The 16187-nt window shown below is 39.1% G+C and overlaps 1 protein-coding gene across 20 annotated transcripts in view; it reads right to left on the reverse strand.

Annotated features, from left to right (window-relative positions):
• LOC100562425 (protocadherin gamma-B4) overlaps positions 1 to 16187 on the reverse strand; it is a 378208-nt gene that overhangs the window by 232171 nt on the left and 129850 nt on the right. The window contains exon 1 of one of the 20 annotated variants that reach the window (XM_062979480.1): positions 13193 to 15955. The exons of 18 other annotated variants lie outside the window; for them this stretch is intronic. In XM_062979480.1, coding sequence (XP_062835550.1) covers positions 13193 to 15613 — 2421 coding nt within the window. In that variant the 5' untranslated portion in view covers positions 15614 to 15955. Of the gene's footprint in view, positions 1 to 8001; positions 10680 to 13192; positions 15956 to 16187 lie in introns of those variants that run through there. One more of the 20 variants, XM_062979479.1, reaches the window with a different exon arrangement.

Raw genomic sequence — 16187 nt, forward strand, 5'->3', positions numbered from 1 at the left:
GGAAGTGGGTTCTGAAATCCAGTGGATAACAAGGTCCCACTATAATATGTAAGTAGTGCTACCAATGATAACTTTTTCAACACAGAAACAAGTTACAGAAACAGGTTTCTTTATATTTAGTGAATCCTGGGCATCATGGCTCATTGTTATTATATTGATCTTATTTTAAATAATGTATGGCATGTCTTTATAAAATTTTAACAACAGAATATGGATACATATGTAAGTTATTTGCTTTTATTTGAAATAGCTACTGTGTATCTACAGTTACGATCCAGTATCCCCCCTTATCAGCCAAATAAAATATTTGATATTTGACAGACTTGATTGTTTTATCAACTTCCAAAATGGACCAATGGACATAAATTTGCACTTGTTTAGTGTTGTATTAGGAAACTTGAAAAACCAGATTTAATTGCTGTTTATCTCTCAGCTGCCTCAGACATAATTTCTTGGAATGTGTGAAGGGCTATTACATAAATGGAATCCCTTGATATGACAGAAGAGATCAGAGATCTCCTTCAGAGTTGCAAATGAAGTTCCAGGTCCTGGAGAGAGATCTCCAGAGGCTTTCTGGCTGTGTGGAGCACCATTGCATTCATATTAGACCCTGTTGAGCACTAATACCACGCCAACGTGTGAATCCCCCCCCCATCTTGAAATCTTACACCAGCACCCCGGACCTGTTCATATTGCATACTTTTAGTATGTCCATCCCACTTTAATTGTCATGATTCCATTCTATGGAACTCTGAGTTTTCTTCTTTTTGCAACAAATGCACTTTCCAGAAGTCCATAAGACAGAACCATGGTATTTAGAGGAATCATAGTACTCTTAATACTGAAAAGTGTGAATGGGTCCTAGGAGAAGTGATAAACTGGATTGTGAGAAGACATTTTTGGAGACTTAAGAAAGAAGTGCAAGGTATATGATAGAAAGTAAGCAAAAAATCCAGAGATTTGAAGAATAAACTATTCTGAACTGTTTATCAAAGCATTTGCACATCTATCATAGTTCCAAACCCCTTTTCAAACTTATAACACACAATTGTCGATACTCCACCAATAGATTCATATAGTATACCCAAGATCTTTTTAACTCAATAGTCCTCCTTCATCTAGTATTGTTGCTCAGGCTCCAAGCAAAGAGCTTATGATCCAAGCTTAAAACTGATGATAACAGGAGCAATAACAAAGGGAAGCAAATATTATGAATCACACATACCTAAGCCTACTTGCAGCAACGGCGATTTACTGGGAGGTTTTGATAAAGACTTCACTAAAATTGTTTTTATGTTGTTTGACTAGTAAGTATGTGCATTTAATATTGTAACTTTAAATCAGAGAGACAGGATGGTCTAGTGCTTTGAGTGTTAGACTAGGACACTGAGAGACTAGGGATCAAATACTTGCTCAGCCATGGAATCCCACTGAGTGACATTGGGTAAGTCATGCTTTCCCAGAAGACAAGAACAAGCCCTCTATGAACAAATAATCCCAAGAAAATTCCATGATTTTCCCTTAGGGTCACCACAAATCAGAAATTACTTAAGGGCACACAACAATAAGAAATCCAAGTCATAACATAAAACATTAGAAATACATAATAATTACAACAGGAAAATACCAATTTTAAGTTTTTTAAAAACCTAGATGACGATTTACTACACATAATTTAAAACAAACAAATCATATAAAATCTAAAATGCCTGCTATAATTTGGTCAAAGATATTTTCAATACAACTCATTATCGAATTATTGAATTTGATAAGTGCATCTGCCAGTAAATACTCATCTTCAGACCCTGAGAATCTATTAAAATGTGGCTCAGAAATCTCCCCCTTATGTTGCTATAAAAAGGACAATGTTTAATATCTTTCACTTGAACCAGTCCACAGGGACAAAATCACTGTACCACAAGGATCTTATTAAATCTGCCCTCAAGATATGAAGAGGACATATTTGCCAATTAAAACTTCTAAATGGATTCTGCAGGGACTGGTAAGATTGTTTTGGACTGCCTGTAAAGCACTTTCTCATTCAATTCACACATTTCAAAGTTGTGAAACAACTTTGCCCTGAACTATTTTAAAACCAGAGGCTATTAGAAATGAAAAATGCCACTGTTGTTTCCACTTATTATCATGTGCTTGTTAAGACTGCTGTAAGATGTACTTTCTAGCCAGCAATTCCTGAAATAGAATGCCATGAAATTTGAAAGAGATGCATTGTTCTATTTGCTGTCTATTAACTAACCATGTATGGTTACTCCTGCTTCTCTCAAAACATATAAAGTTAATTTTGTCACAGTTCATTCTTAGCTTTTTCCTTTTCACAGAAGTCAGACAGTTTCCCCATCATCCTTCTAAACTTGATGCCAGCATAGGACATAAGTACCATGTCATCAGCATATGAAATATTTACAACTATTTAAGGATATGTGGGAAAATGAAGAGGTCCAAAATCAGAAGAGCATAGTTAAGATAGAAATTAAATAAAAAAGGAATCAACTGTAAACCTTACTTGAGAGTTTAAAAAAAGGAATAGAAAAAGACTCTTGTGGATTCACCGTTATCCTAACAGTTACACTGGAGTGAAATTCAGTCAGTTATCTAAAGAGCCATCTATCAACTTCTAACTTTTCCATTATCCCTTCATGTCAACACAATCAAAGGATGAAAATAAATTGAAAAATTCAACATATAGTTGTTTTCCACTGTGAACACCTTTCTCAAGTATGGTCTTCAAAGAAAAGCAGTGATCAGTTATACTGCAATTATTACAGAAACCTCCTTTAGAATTAAAGAGTTTTATCAATTCTGCATAGTTACTAAGTTTTGACAACAGATGGTGAGTATATAGCTTTGAAGATATGTCCAATAAACCAAATGGACAACTTTTAGCAGGCTCCTGCCTATTGTCCCTTTTATAAATCTGATAATTTAAACAGTGGAAAATGTTATCAAAAGCCAGGAGTGGCCATTTAATTTATAAATGCCCAGAGCAGCGCTTTCCAAACATTTCATGTTGATGACATACATATTAGAAGTGCATCATTTTGTGATACAACAACTCAGTTTTACTAGCAAACCAAAGGGTAAACTAACCCCTTTTAAGAGATACAGACACATACATAACAAAATGTATGGGGACACAACGTATCTCATGAGAATCTTTCATTTATATATCTAAAATATATGATTTACAACTCATTTCACACAGACTTGGAGATTTCTTGTTATATTTGTGACACCTTTCAGTGTGACACACCTACACACTGCAACCAACACATTAATGTGTTGCAACACATAGTTTGGAAAGCTCTGCTCCAGAGGCACTATATGCTTTGCAGAATAATATGGCAATCAAGTACCTGCATCCAGAAACTGAAATAACAGTCTACTCTGGGAGTGAGGCTAAATTAGGAAGTTGTCTCATTCATGATGATACAATCGCTTTCTTAGAATATCAGTAACTAAGGCAGAAGTGTCGAACTTGTGGCTCTCCAGATGTTTGGGCCTTCAATTCCCGGAAGCCCTAGCCAGTTTGTCCAATGACCAGAAATTCTGGGAGCTGAAGTCCAAAATATCTGAAGGGCTGCAAGCTGAAGAGGGCTGCTATAGATGCTTTCATGGCCATGTGGGTTAAAAGCTGAAGCTTTTGATGATAAGGGTAGAAAACACATTCAGTTTGAATTCCATCTTCCTCTCTGTCTCCCTGAGGTGCAGAAGACTGAGGCCCGAGTAAGGAAGAGGGAAGCTTAGAAGGATTACTTCGGGTTTAATGCCCCTGCTAAAACACCCTTCACCTTAATCCAGCACCCCTCGCTTTGAACCTGACACCCCACTCCTCACCTGAGGAAGTTGTCCCTTACTCCACCCCTTCCTCCCTGGTTGCTTCCTTAATTTTTTTTGTAAAATGGTGTCTAGAATAGACATTCTTTCTTTCCAGAGGAGGGGGCCATGCAGACCCCCCCCCCCGCCTATTTTTGTGTTCATTGGGCCCAGTTTTTCTTCCCATAATCGTATCACTAGCAAGTGTGATAATGATTGTTTCCAAACCAGTATGTTCTCGTTTGTGTCACCAATGTAATTGCTGCAAAACATTCGCCTGGTATAATAACGTCCTGTAGTGGCATATGCAACTTTCTTAATTTTGCTATAGAATGGGAAGGGGAGGAGCTATGAATCCTCTTCAGATATTACTTCTGGAAAGATATAAAGCATATTGAAAAGGGCAACAAAGTCATGCTCTCAGAAAACACATAACATCACATGGCTCTTCCAGACACTACCTCTGCTGTTCATGCATCACTGTAGATGTCTGAGGAAGCCCCTTACACACAGACATATATGTATAAGGTTTTTCCTGATGTTCCAGAACTGTATCTAATTAAAATTCTTGGATCTGGGTAAGCCTCTATGTTTAGATGTCTCTTTATGCATATCGCGAGTGCGTCAAACATAGTGCCCCATTTGAACCATGAAGTCTCTGACTAATACAATCAATTATTTCATATCGTTGCTAAGGCATGTACTATGATCCAAGACAATCCCAGTTCAGTTATCCCTTCAGGAAAACATTCCTGTGCATGATTGTTCCTCATTTTGTGATAACACCTGTTAATCAACTAGGATAAAAAATCTTTCTGTCAAGCCATTCCTCAAAGGGTCTGGTTTCCAGACAATCACTCTTCTCAGCACATTCCAAATACCTAATCACAAAGGACACTTTTTGGAGGCATATGCCAGCTCCACTCTACATCATCCACAGAGCCCGCCAAGTCCCATAAAATGACGCCGGCAGGGTTTGTGGGTGATATAGGATGGAGTCAGTGCATGCTGCCACTGCAGTGACATGGGAAGCTTCCTGTGTTGCCATAGGAAGCCATGGAGGGAAGCCAAGCAATCAACACTTCCCCTCATGGCGATTCTGATGGCCTTGTGACTAGGTCGCAAGTTGTGTATATCCTTCTTGAATGACTTAATATTATTTTGATATTTTGCTGTGTTCCTTGAATCACGCTTTAAGTATTGATTCTAGGGAGGGTCTTGGATGGTGCTGAAATTAAACCATAGGGCAGGAGTCTCTGCTCTCTTTCATTTTCTCAGTTGCAAAACAGTACAAACATCATTTATCTAGTGGTCTGGATTTTATAATACTACTATCTTAAGTACAAGTCGGTCATGTTGGGTATGTGTACCAAGTTTGGTTAAAATCCATTGTTGGTTGGGTTCAGAGTGTTCTCTGAATGTGGGTGAACTATAACTCCCAACTTCCAAGGTCAATCCCCTCCCTTACTAGAATTTTAAGCTCATCATGTTCAGTATGTATACCAAGTTTGGCTGATATCCATCGTCGGTTCTCTGATTGTGAGTGAACTGCAACTTCCAACTTTCAAGATCAATTCCCTCCAAACACCACCAGCATTTAAAATTTGTCATGTTGAGCACGTGTGGCAGGTTTGGCTGAGATCCATTGTTGGTTGGGTGCACAATGCTCTTTGGATGGGGGTGAAATATAACTTCCAGCATCTAAGGGCAATTCCCACTGCACCCTGCCAGTACTTAAAGTTAGCCATGTTGGATATGTATGCCAAGTTTGATACATTGTTGTTGGGAGTCACTGAGTTCTCTGTATGTGGGGTTAATTATAACTCTGAAAATCCAGGGTCAATCCACCCAAACCCCTCCAGTATTTTCAGTTGGTCATGAGGGGTCTGTGTGCCAAGTTAGTTCCAGATCCATCATCGTGGTAGTCCCAGGATTCTCAGGAAGTGGGAATCATCTCAGAAATTGCCCACAAACATAGATACATACACACCCATCGACATACATATATATAAGCATATTTTCACTTCTATGATACATATAGATCTCCCCCACACCTCTGTAGACAATCATTTTTTGAATTCTATAATAGATACCATTGTCCAGAAAAACCATATTCTGTTTATAGTGGAATCCTTAATATTAACAAACCTCTGGACTCTCTGAATACCAGTACATAGGTAGACAAAACAGCACCTTCAACATGCACAAGAATATCCAGCCTTGGAAGCAGTACATATGCAAATGCAAGTGAACAAAAAGCAGGGTAGGGAGGAAATAAATAAAAACAGGCCATTGAATTATGTGTATACTGAGTGGCTACATGGCTGTTCTGAATAAAAATACTCAGAGCAGGAGGTGAATGAAATTGAGTATTGTGAAAGAGTGTATCACTGGCTAGCTGAAATTCAGACAAGATATGTGCATCTATGTGAAACTCAGACAATATATGTGCAACTCAGAGCTGCAGGTCAACACTAAGAGGCGAATGCCACCCCCTTGTCCCTGCACTCTCCACACTGGTATCTGGTCCATTGAAAAGTGCTGATATCCCCTGCCTAATATGCACACATATACTAGGGGAGGTCATCAAAGTATTTCCAGTGAAATTTGCTGCTCCATGCCATATGAGTCAAATAAATTGATGCAGGTGCTCATTCGGTATCCTGAGATGAAAATAGGCTGGATGAGGTACAACAAATCTCGACTGAATAGCAAGGACAGCATGGTGATGTGGGAAGATGGTTTTCATGTTTAAGAATTAGGACCTTTCGACATGGGGCATTTTAGCCCCATTTTTCTCTTTTAATTGCGACCTGGATGGGGCCTGCCATGCACCATTACATGACGTACTGCAGGCCCCACCCACATTCTTTCCAAAGTGGAGGGGAAGCACCAAAAGGTGCTTCCTCCCAACACTAGTGGGAGGAAAGTGTGTTTTGGGTAGCTCTGATGGAACTACCTGGACTTTCCTCCCCTTTTCCCCATATGATGGAGTAAAGGGTGGTGGGGCAATGTGCATTGCTGTATGTTGCCACCCTTTCTCCCATTTGATGGGGACAGGGTCTCTCTGGGGGAGAAGAGAGGTATGTAAATTAAATAAATAAATAGATAAATAAATAAAGTGCCCTGTCCTGTCCCCACCATATGATGGGGGAAGGAGGGAGGGCGCAAGGGGCACCACGAGCCACCCCACAGGCCTTCCCTTTTGCCGGCGACTGTTGGCAAAACAGCATAGCCCAAAAGGGACTTATGAAGAGTCCCTAAAAATCTCAGTCTGGACAAAGTGGTTCCAAGCTTAATTCAAGCTGCAGATCCTGAAAATGTAAACTCTAAATGTTTGGGACCTAAACATTGCAGAGGTCTTCCTAGCTTTACCACCATACCTTTCTAGATCATAGTGGAAGCAGGGAGAAGAGTTCATTTTCAAGTGCCCTCTGTTGCAGAACTCAAACTATAAATACCTTGCACAGGAAGAAAGCAACACTTTTATCTTTTATGCAGCATGTTAAATTTGTTCTGCTTTATCTATTACTTGCCCTTTTGTCATACAGATGACTTTATTAATTTTGTGGAATGTTTCATTGTTTACAGCATTGTAACTAGGATCTGCATTGCATGGATCAATGGCTGGAAGCTTATTAGTGACCATCAGTTCTTCTCTCTGCTCCGACTATGGATGATATGAGAACAGTTGTCTTTTTGTTTGTTTGAGTGGTGTGCTATGCTGTAATTGCCAAAATGTTCAAAATCTAATTCTTGCAGATTTTATGCCTCAGGAAGGACATCTGTTGCTGCTGTTTACTACCTACGGGAGGTGAGGAAGAGGAGTGGCAGTTGAACTGATTAGTTCTGAGGGCAAAGGATGGGAGGATCACTTAATCTGAGAGTGTAGTCCTATTTCCTTCCCCTTATGAGTTGACATATTGATTATTCAAGAATAGCCATAAAGTGTTCTGTCCAAAGGAAAGACATATGCCAGAGGGGGACACATGTTATCTATGTGTCTTCATTCTGGATCCAACCTATCATATATTACAATTATAATACTGAGTTTCATATGAAGAATGAAGGAACAAAAATTGTCAACAGTAATATTGAGTACTGCTGACAACAGCAGCAGTAATAATGGAAAATAAATAATATTCTAAAAACAAAAGTAAAACTCACCGTATTAGTTTTATCTGTCTCAGTATTTAGCAAATTTCCTTGACCATCAGTCAGAAGCATGTCAGGCTTCTGATTATAGGAAATGTTCTCTGCAGTTTGAACACTGGGAGCTGGAAAGGTAAATTCCTGTATTCTGGACTCAGAGGATAAGCAGAGTTGATAGGAGTAAGGCAAAGTCCCTTCCTCATAGTTTGGTGGAAATATGACAGCATTATTTGAATGAGGAACTGGACCAAAACACTCCAAGAATTTGGGGGTTCCTGATCTTCGAAGCTTTGTCAGAATGGCTAGAATCACTGTCAGGAGGAATAAGAAGGAAATCAAAGCCAAAGCAAGAACCAAATAGAACTGGAGGTCAGACTGATACTCTGGGTCTCTGGATGGGCTGTTAATTTCTGGAAGGGCCTCTTGGAAGGTTTCGGCAAACACCAGGTTAAGACTCACAGTGCTGGATAGTGGAGGCTGGCCATTATCCTTCACTAAGATCACCAGTCTCTGCTTCACAGCATCTCTTTCCAAAAATGTCCGTGATGTCCTGATCTCACCATTATGAGCCCCAATTGTGAAGAGCCCTGGCTCAGTGGCCTGGACCAGATGGTAGGAAAGCCAAGCATTGTGTCCGGAGTCTGCGTCTACTGCCACTACTTTGGTCACCAGATAACCCTCCTCAGCTGAACGAGGCACCATCTCAAATAATGCCGAACCCTCCAGTCCCTGAGAAGGGTAAAGAATTTGAGGGCTCTTGTCATTCTGGTCTAGGATGAAGACTTTCACAGTGGCAGTGCTGCTGAGGGATGGAATGCCTCCATCTTGGGCTCGCACTTCCACCTGAAAATCCTGGCACTGTTCGTAGTCAAAGGAGCGCTGAGCATAGATGATGCCACTTTCAGAGTTGATAGAGAGGGAAGACAAGAGAGGCAGCTCCTGAATGTTGCTTCTGAGGAGGGAATATGTGATTTGGGCATTGCGTTCTAGATCTGTGTCAGAAGCATGGACCCGAAAAATGGAGGAGCCCGAAGGATTGTTCTCTGGCACAAAGACAGTGTAAGAGGATTTTTGAAAGATGGGAGAATTGTCATTGATATCTGAAATCTTTAGGAATATGGTCTTCTCCATTGAAAGAGGGGGTGTACCTTTGTCTGTTGCTGTGATTGTGATATTGTACTCTGGAGTGCTTTCCCTGTCCAATAGGCCATCTGTAAGAAGCTTATAGAGATTATTGGATGTAAACAGTACTTTGAATGGCAAAACGTCTCTTAAGCTGCAAGTAATTTCCCCATTTTCCCCAGAATCTCTATCTTTAATGTTGATGAACGCTACTAGAGTGCCTACTTCTGAATCTTCAGGTATTGGGCTGGACAAGGAGGCAAGAATCATTTCTGGGGCATTGTCATTTTCATCTAGTAGTTTGACTTCAACATTGCATTGAGCTGCTAATCCACCACCATCTCTTGCTTCTACTGTCATTTCATATCTTTCCATTTCCTCAAAATCCAGAGCCTCCTTAACTGTAATTTTCCCATCCTGAGAATCCAAATTGAATTTCTGATGAGCATGTTCAGGGATGTTTCTAAAGCCATAGTTGATCTGTCCATAAGAACCTGCATCTCTGTCTGTTGCTTTGACTTGTACCACTAGAGACCCACTTGGTACATTCTCCCTCAGCGTCACCATATACATCTTTTGAATGAAGACTGGTGGGTTGTCATTGCCATCAGTAACAGTAATTAATATTTTGGCTGTTCCAGTTTTTGGAGGCTGTCCTCCATCAAGAGCTGTGAGGATTAAATGAAAACTGCTTTCACTCTCACGATCCAGCTGTTTTTCTAGTACTAATTCTGCACATTTCTTTCCATTTTCTTTTTCTCTGATGTCCAAAGCAAAATATTTATTATTGCTCAAGTAGTAATCCTGAAGAGCATTCACCCCAGTGTCAGGATCCTCTGCTTGCTCTAAGTTAAAAGTTGTTCCTGGAGAAGTTAATTCATTGATCTCTAGCTTGATATCACTATGCATAAAATGTGGCGCATTGTCATTTATATCCTGGATATCCACACTTATATGAAAGATAGTCATTGGATTTTCAGCCATCACTTCAAAACTGATAGCACAGGATTTACTATTCCTACATATTTCCTCTCTATCAATTCTGTCATTTATGTAAAGATTCCCATTTTCTGCACTAATAATGAAATACTGTTTTTCACCTAGAGAAAGGATATGCAGATTGCTCTTTGCTCTTTCTCCAGTATTCAACCTCAGATCCTTAAAAAGGTTGCCCACAATTGAACCTTTCCCCAATTCTTCAGGGACTGAATACTGAATGTTTTCCGAGGCAGTTTTGCAGAACAAAGACAACAATAAGATGAGAGGTACTTGCCTTTTTACAGATCTGCTGTTATCTTTGTTCCTGTCATCCATCCTGCTTGCTGCAAATGGTGCTTTATTCCTGATGTCAGTAACTGAGCAAATTCGGGTGTTTTAAAATTCCATCAGTATGGGGAAATATTCATTAATGTAATATGTTGAATATCTTCTGAAGTTTTGATCCAATGAAATAATCTGGCTCTGTCTGTTATATTCGTCCCTATGTCCTGCTGTTTCCTTGATCAGGTTGGAATCACACTGCAGCATTGAAATGTGAATTTTCAGCTCCTCCATCTGAACTCTCTTAGCCAACAGTGACACACTGAGTCTGAGATGGAGAAGTGCAAGTGTTGCCTTTTTCTAAAAATTAACCTGAATTAAATGGGGACAGGCTACTACTTATGTGTTGTGAGAATAGTATATGTAACTTTTTCAATATAGAAAAAAGAGGAATTTTTTTTGCATTTTTCTGTGTCATCATGTAATAATTTAACATCAGAATATCAGCATTATAATTCCCAGTAACAAGGTTTGATCAATACCAACAACCAAATGGGCATGAGAAGGAAATAGGAAGCAAAACCTTTTTATTGAGACAAAATGACTCTGTTCACCATTTATGTTGGCAGATACAGCATCTGGCACTGCATTTGACCCCACTTGATTTGTAACACTTGATTCCTCCAGACTTCCCAGAAGCCTTCAGGAATAATTCACCTTGAATATAGATGAATTATTGGACCACTCGAATGGTTTAACATTAAGCAATACTCATATTTCTAAACCACAAGCAGTCTTTTCACTACTACTTTGTTTTGGGTTTTGACATTTTAGCATTCTCAGGAAAGAACACTGTCAACCAAAACTACTGTAGTTGCCCATTCCTGATGAGCTTGAAAACGATGACCTTGATCCCACTGATTAGTCCCAAGTAGGCTAAATCCAAGTGACATCTTGATGGATGAATCTACACATAAGTAAATGTCAATTATTCAGTATATCTACTCATTACTAAGTAAGGACTAGCAATCAGGTTCAAAATCATGATTTGTGATATAATACATATGTCTTCTTGGGCACTCTGTAAGATAAGTATTTAATTATCTTACAGTGGAACATATAGCACATATACTCTGATTAACATACTTAAGTATACTGTTGTTTGTTTTACATAATTACCTGTTGAAAGTTACAATTAATATTTCATTTTTGATCTTTTATATTGATGTATATCACTATTATCACCATTAGCTTTATGAGGACTGTTCATAAAGAAATTCATTGGTTAAAAAAATTGGCACTCATAATTTTCTTCTGAAGAAAACATCTTTATTCAACTCTCTATAAGTATTGGGCTGTTGTATACATAGAACAACTTTCTGATTTCAAAAACCCTAGAATGAGAAATGTCTATAAATTATATTGTCGGTTTCATATAATCTTCAAAATTCATAGCCAGTTCAGACACTACATGGAGGAAATATTTAGATTTCTACTATCATTTTGGCTAATGCTTGGATCCCACAGCATCATCCAACTATTAGTCATGGAAAGCTCCAATATGTCATTTTAGCCATTCTGCTTGAAAATAAATGCCAAATCTCAATGTTTGATAGAGAAATAAGCTAATTTTCCTTGACATATGAATGTTTCTGTATGCTTTGTTTGCAAATATCTAATATTAATTCAAATATGTGTAATGTATGGAATCATAACACAATGGAAAATCCATCCTTAGACAATCCTAGGTTCAGTCACTTCAAGCAAAAGGCTTTTTAAAATAACATGCCAGGAAAAATATCTGTTGAAGATGGATAAGAACTGCTGCCAATACCAGCACAATAATAAGCAGGATGAACTGATGGCTTTACTTAGTAAAAAGCAACTTCACATAATCAGAAATTCACACATGTAGAATACTACACCCACATCCTTTTTCTGTTTGTTTTCCCATTTATTTATTTCCTATCCTTGCATCCTGCCCTTCTCACCTTAAAGGGGACTGAAGGCATCATGAGTTTTAGGAGCATCATGATCAAACTGAATAGTATTTTAAAGAGAATCTAGAATTTATTATGAGAGAAGGCCCTTTTTTCTTTCTCTCTGAAACATAATTTAAAACCATTTTTGTTTCAGCAAAAATCAACATAAGAATGTTCTCTTAACTTTTCATCATGTACTCTTTGTTAGCATAGTTGACATATAGGCTTGTGGGGAGTATGAGTGCATTAATACCCAAGAATCCCTAACTAAGCTCCTTGTTTGGAAATCTATTTTCTTCTTTCATATCCATATTTTCAAGGTACACTCAGTAGATCCACATAGTTCAGGATGGAGTTACATTAATAGGAATGCAACAGCTTTTCTTGTCACAAGGTCATAAATTTCTTGTCATAAATATTGGCCTACATTGATAAATATTGGCCATAGGCCTTGAATGAGAATCAGAATCATATCAGCTCTTACTTGTTTAAAATAGTATATAATCATAACCACATCCAGAAATATGATTCCCTTAGTATTTTTTGCCTATGGCTCCATTTTTCATAGCCTGCGGTTTCTCTGATCTTGAACTAGTCCAGTGCCAGAAATGAACTCCAACACTTGAATATATCATCATTGCCCTAAAGATTTTACTGAGTTATGAGGAGAGTTTTGCTTAGTATCAGGTCCTTTAAGCTGCATAAGTGAAATAATTACTCAATTTGTAGAATAGCAGAACTGGTCTCAGATAGTAAATTAGACTTATATTGTAAAAAAGTTATTATTGTGAAGTCAATAAAAAATGTGATAGGAATGAATTCTTTCATGAAAAAATACATACCTTGTCAACATTCTCCATGTGTGAATTTAAATTCTTTTCTCCATTGCTTGTGAGAGACATGCCAAACTTCTCACCACAAAGAAGATTGTCTGCAATCTGAACACTGGGAGTCAGGAAGGTGAACTCATTCCTCTGGGACTCTGAGGAGAGGCAGAGTTGGTAGGAATAAGGCAAAGTCCCATCTTCAAAATTAGGGGGGAAGATGGCACCTGCCTTTGAATGGGGAACAGGACCAAAGCACTGCAGGAATTGGGGATTTCCTGACTGCCGGACTTTCATCATAATGGCCATAATCACTGCCAAGAGGAATAAGAAGGAGATCACAGCTAAGGCCAGCACCAAATAGAACTGCAGGTCATCCTGAGTCTCTAAGTCCCTTGCCTGGTTTTTCATTTCCGGAAGGGCCTCCTGGAAATTCTCTGCAAACACCAGGTTCAGGGTGACGGTGGCTGAGAGAGGAGGCTGCCCACTGTCCTTCACAATCACCACCAGCCTCTGTTTCACAGCATCTCTCTCCAAAAAGGCCCTGGCTGTCCTGATCTCCCCAGTATGAGATCCAATGGTGAAAAGGCCTGGCTCCGTGGCTTGAACCAGATGATAGGATAGCCAGGCATTGTGTCCAGAATCAGCATCCACTGCCACCACTTTGGTGACTAGATAATCTTCCTCAGCAGAACGAGGCACCATCTCAAACAAGGTGGATCCCTTGGTTTCTGGTGAAGGATACAAGATTTGAGGAGTGTTATCATTGCGGTCCAAAATAAACACCCTGAGTGTGGCATTGCTGCTGAGAGGAGGAGATCCCCCATCTTGGGCCTTCACCTGGAGCTGGAACTCTCTGAATTCTTCATAGTCAAAGGATCGCTGGGCATAGATAGTGCCCGTTTCAGAGTTAATGGAGATATAAGAAGAGATGGGAAGCTCTTGAACATTGCTGCTAAGGATGGAGTACATGATTTTTGCGTTTGGGCCTGTATCTGGATCAGAGGCTTTAATAGTAAAAATGGAAGTGCCAAATGGACTGTTTTCTGGTACGTAGATGTTGGAGAAAGATTTCTCAAAAGTAGGAGCATTGTCATTGATATCAGAAATTTGCAATGTAATGGTTTTGTATGTGGAAAGAGGAGGGGTTCCTTTATCAGTGGCTGTGATGGTGATATTATATGTAGCAGTCCTTTCTCTATCCAGGGGGCTATCCGTTAAAAGCTTGTAGTAATTATTAGAGGAAGGTAGAATCTTGAAGGGCAATTTATCTTGTAAATAACAGGCAACATTTCCATTATCCCCAGCATCTTTGTCATTTACGTTTATCAGAGCAATTAATGTATCAGTTCCAGAATCTTCTGAAACTGGACTGAAAAAGGAAACCAGATTTACTTCAGGGTAATTGTCATTCTTATCAAGAACCCTTATTTCAACTTTGCAATGTGTCACTGATCCACCTCCATCTTTTGCTGCCACTGTCATTGTATATTCTTTGGATTCCTCAAAATCTAAATGTTCTATAAGTATGATTGTGCCATCGACTGGATCCAGCTTGAATTTCTTGTTTGCATTCCGTGGTATATTGCTGAAATGGTATCTGATTTGGCCATATGGACCGGCATCTATATCAGATGCTACAAGCTGGAATATAAGGGACCCAATTAAGGTATTTTCTTCCAGACTAACTGTATAGATTTCTTGACTGAAAACAGGGGGGTTGTCATTTGCATCAGTGATGTTAATCCATATCTGTGCAGTCCCTGTTTTCTTTGGCTCCCCTCCATCTATGGCTGTAAGTATCAACTGAAGACTTTCTTCAATTTCTCGATCTAGTGATTTTTGCAGCACTAAATCTGCAAATTTACTACCATCCTGACTCTCTTCAACATCCAAAGTGAAGTACATATTGGAGCTAAGTTGATAATTCTGGATGGAGTACATCCCAATGTCTGGGTCTTCAGCTTTCCCAAGAAGAAATCGGGTACCTGGTAGAGTTGATTCAATTATTTCTAATTTGATTATGCTACTAAGGAAATTTGGTGCATTGTCATTAATGTCCTGTATAACAATATTGATGTGAAAAACATTTACAGGGTTTTCCACCACCACCTCAAAATTAACCAGACAGAGTGGAGCAGTATCACATATTTCTTCCCTGTCAATCCTGTCATTTACACACAGGTTTCCATTCTCTGCACTAATAGTGAAATACTGCATTTTGTTCACAGAGGCAACATGTAGATTACGCCTTGCTAATTCTCTGCCATTCAATCCCAAATCCTTGGCTAGATTCCCCACAATGGAACCCTTTGGCATCTCCTCAGGGATTGAATAACGAATTTGTTCTGGGGAAGCCCAGCAGGACAAAGAAAGCAGTAAGGGGAGCAGTACTTGCCTTGTGACTGCTGAGCCATTCTCTTCCTGTCTTCGGACCATCCTTCCCTATAGTCTTCCTTTTAAAAGAATCAGATTAAATCCCCACAAGAATGCAGTAATTACCTCTATGAGAAAAATGTCTTCTTTTTAAAAAATCAAATTCTCTCCAGGATGCAGGAAAACTTTGAAAAAAGCAGTTATCTGCCTTTCCACTTGATTTTTGTAGACTTGTCAGTTTTATTTCCCCTTTTTAGCAAGCATGCTTTGTCTCTGTGATCCAGTTTTCAAGTCTGCAGAGCGATGATGAAGCAGCCATTCTGTAGGAAACATCCATCCCTTTCCTTCATCCTTTCCGTTTCTGTCTGCTTTCCATACTGGCTTAAGTATGACACCCAGAGGATATAACTGAGAACTACAAGGCAATCTTAATCCATTTCAAATGGGAAAAACAGCTTAGTTGTGACCATACAATATGTTAACAATAACCAAGTGTGGGATATCTATTTACGGAAGTTATTGTTTCTTCTGACTTTTGCTTCTTCTGTTGCTGTTGTTAAATTATAGCTGTATATCTTTAAAGAGATTTTTATCCATGTCAAGGCCTATTAAGACCTAAGAGCCAGTATCTAAAAAT

This window comes from Anolis carolinensis, chromosome 4 (genome assembly GCF_035594765.1).
Source record: "Anolis carolinensis isolate JA03-04 chromosome 4, rAnoCar3.1.pri, whole genome shotgun sequence".
NCBI lineage: Eukaryota > Metazoa > Chordata > Lepidosauria > Squamata > Dactyloidae > Anolis > Anolis carolinensis.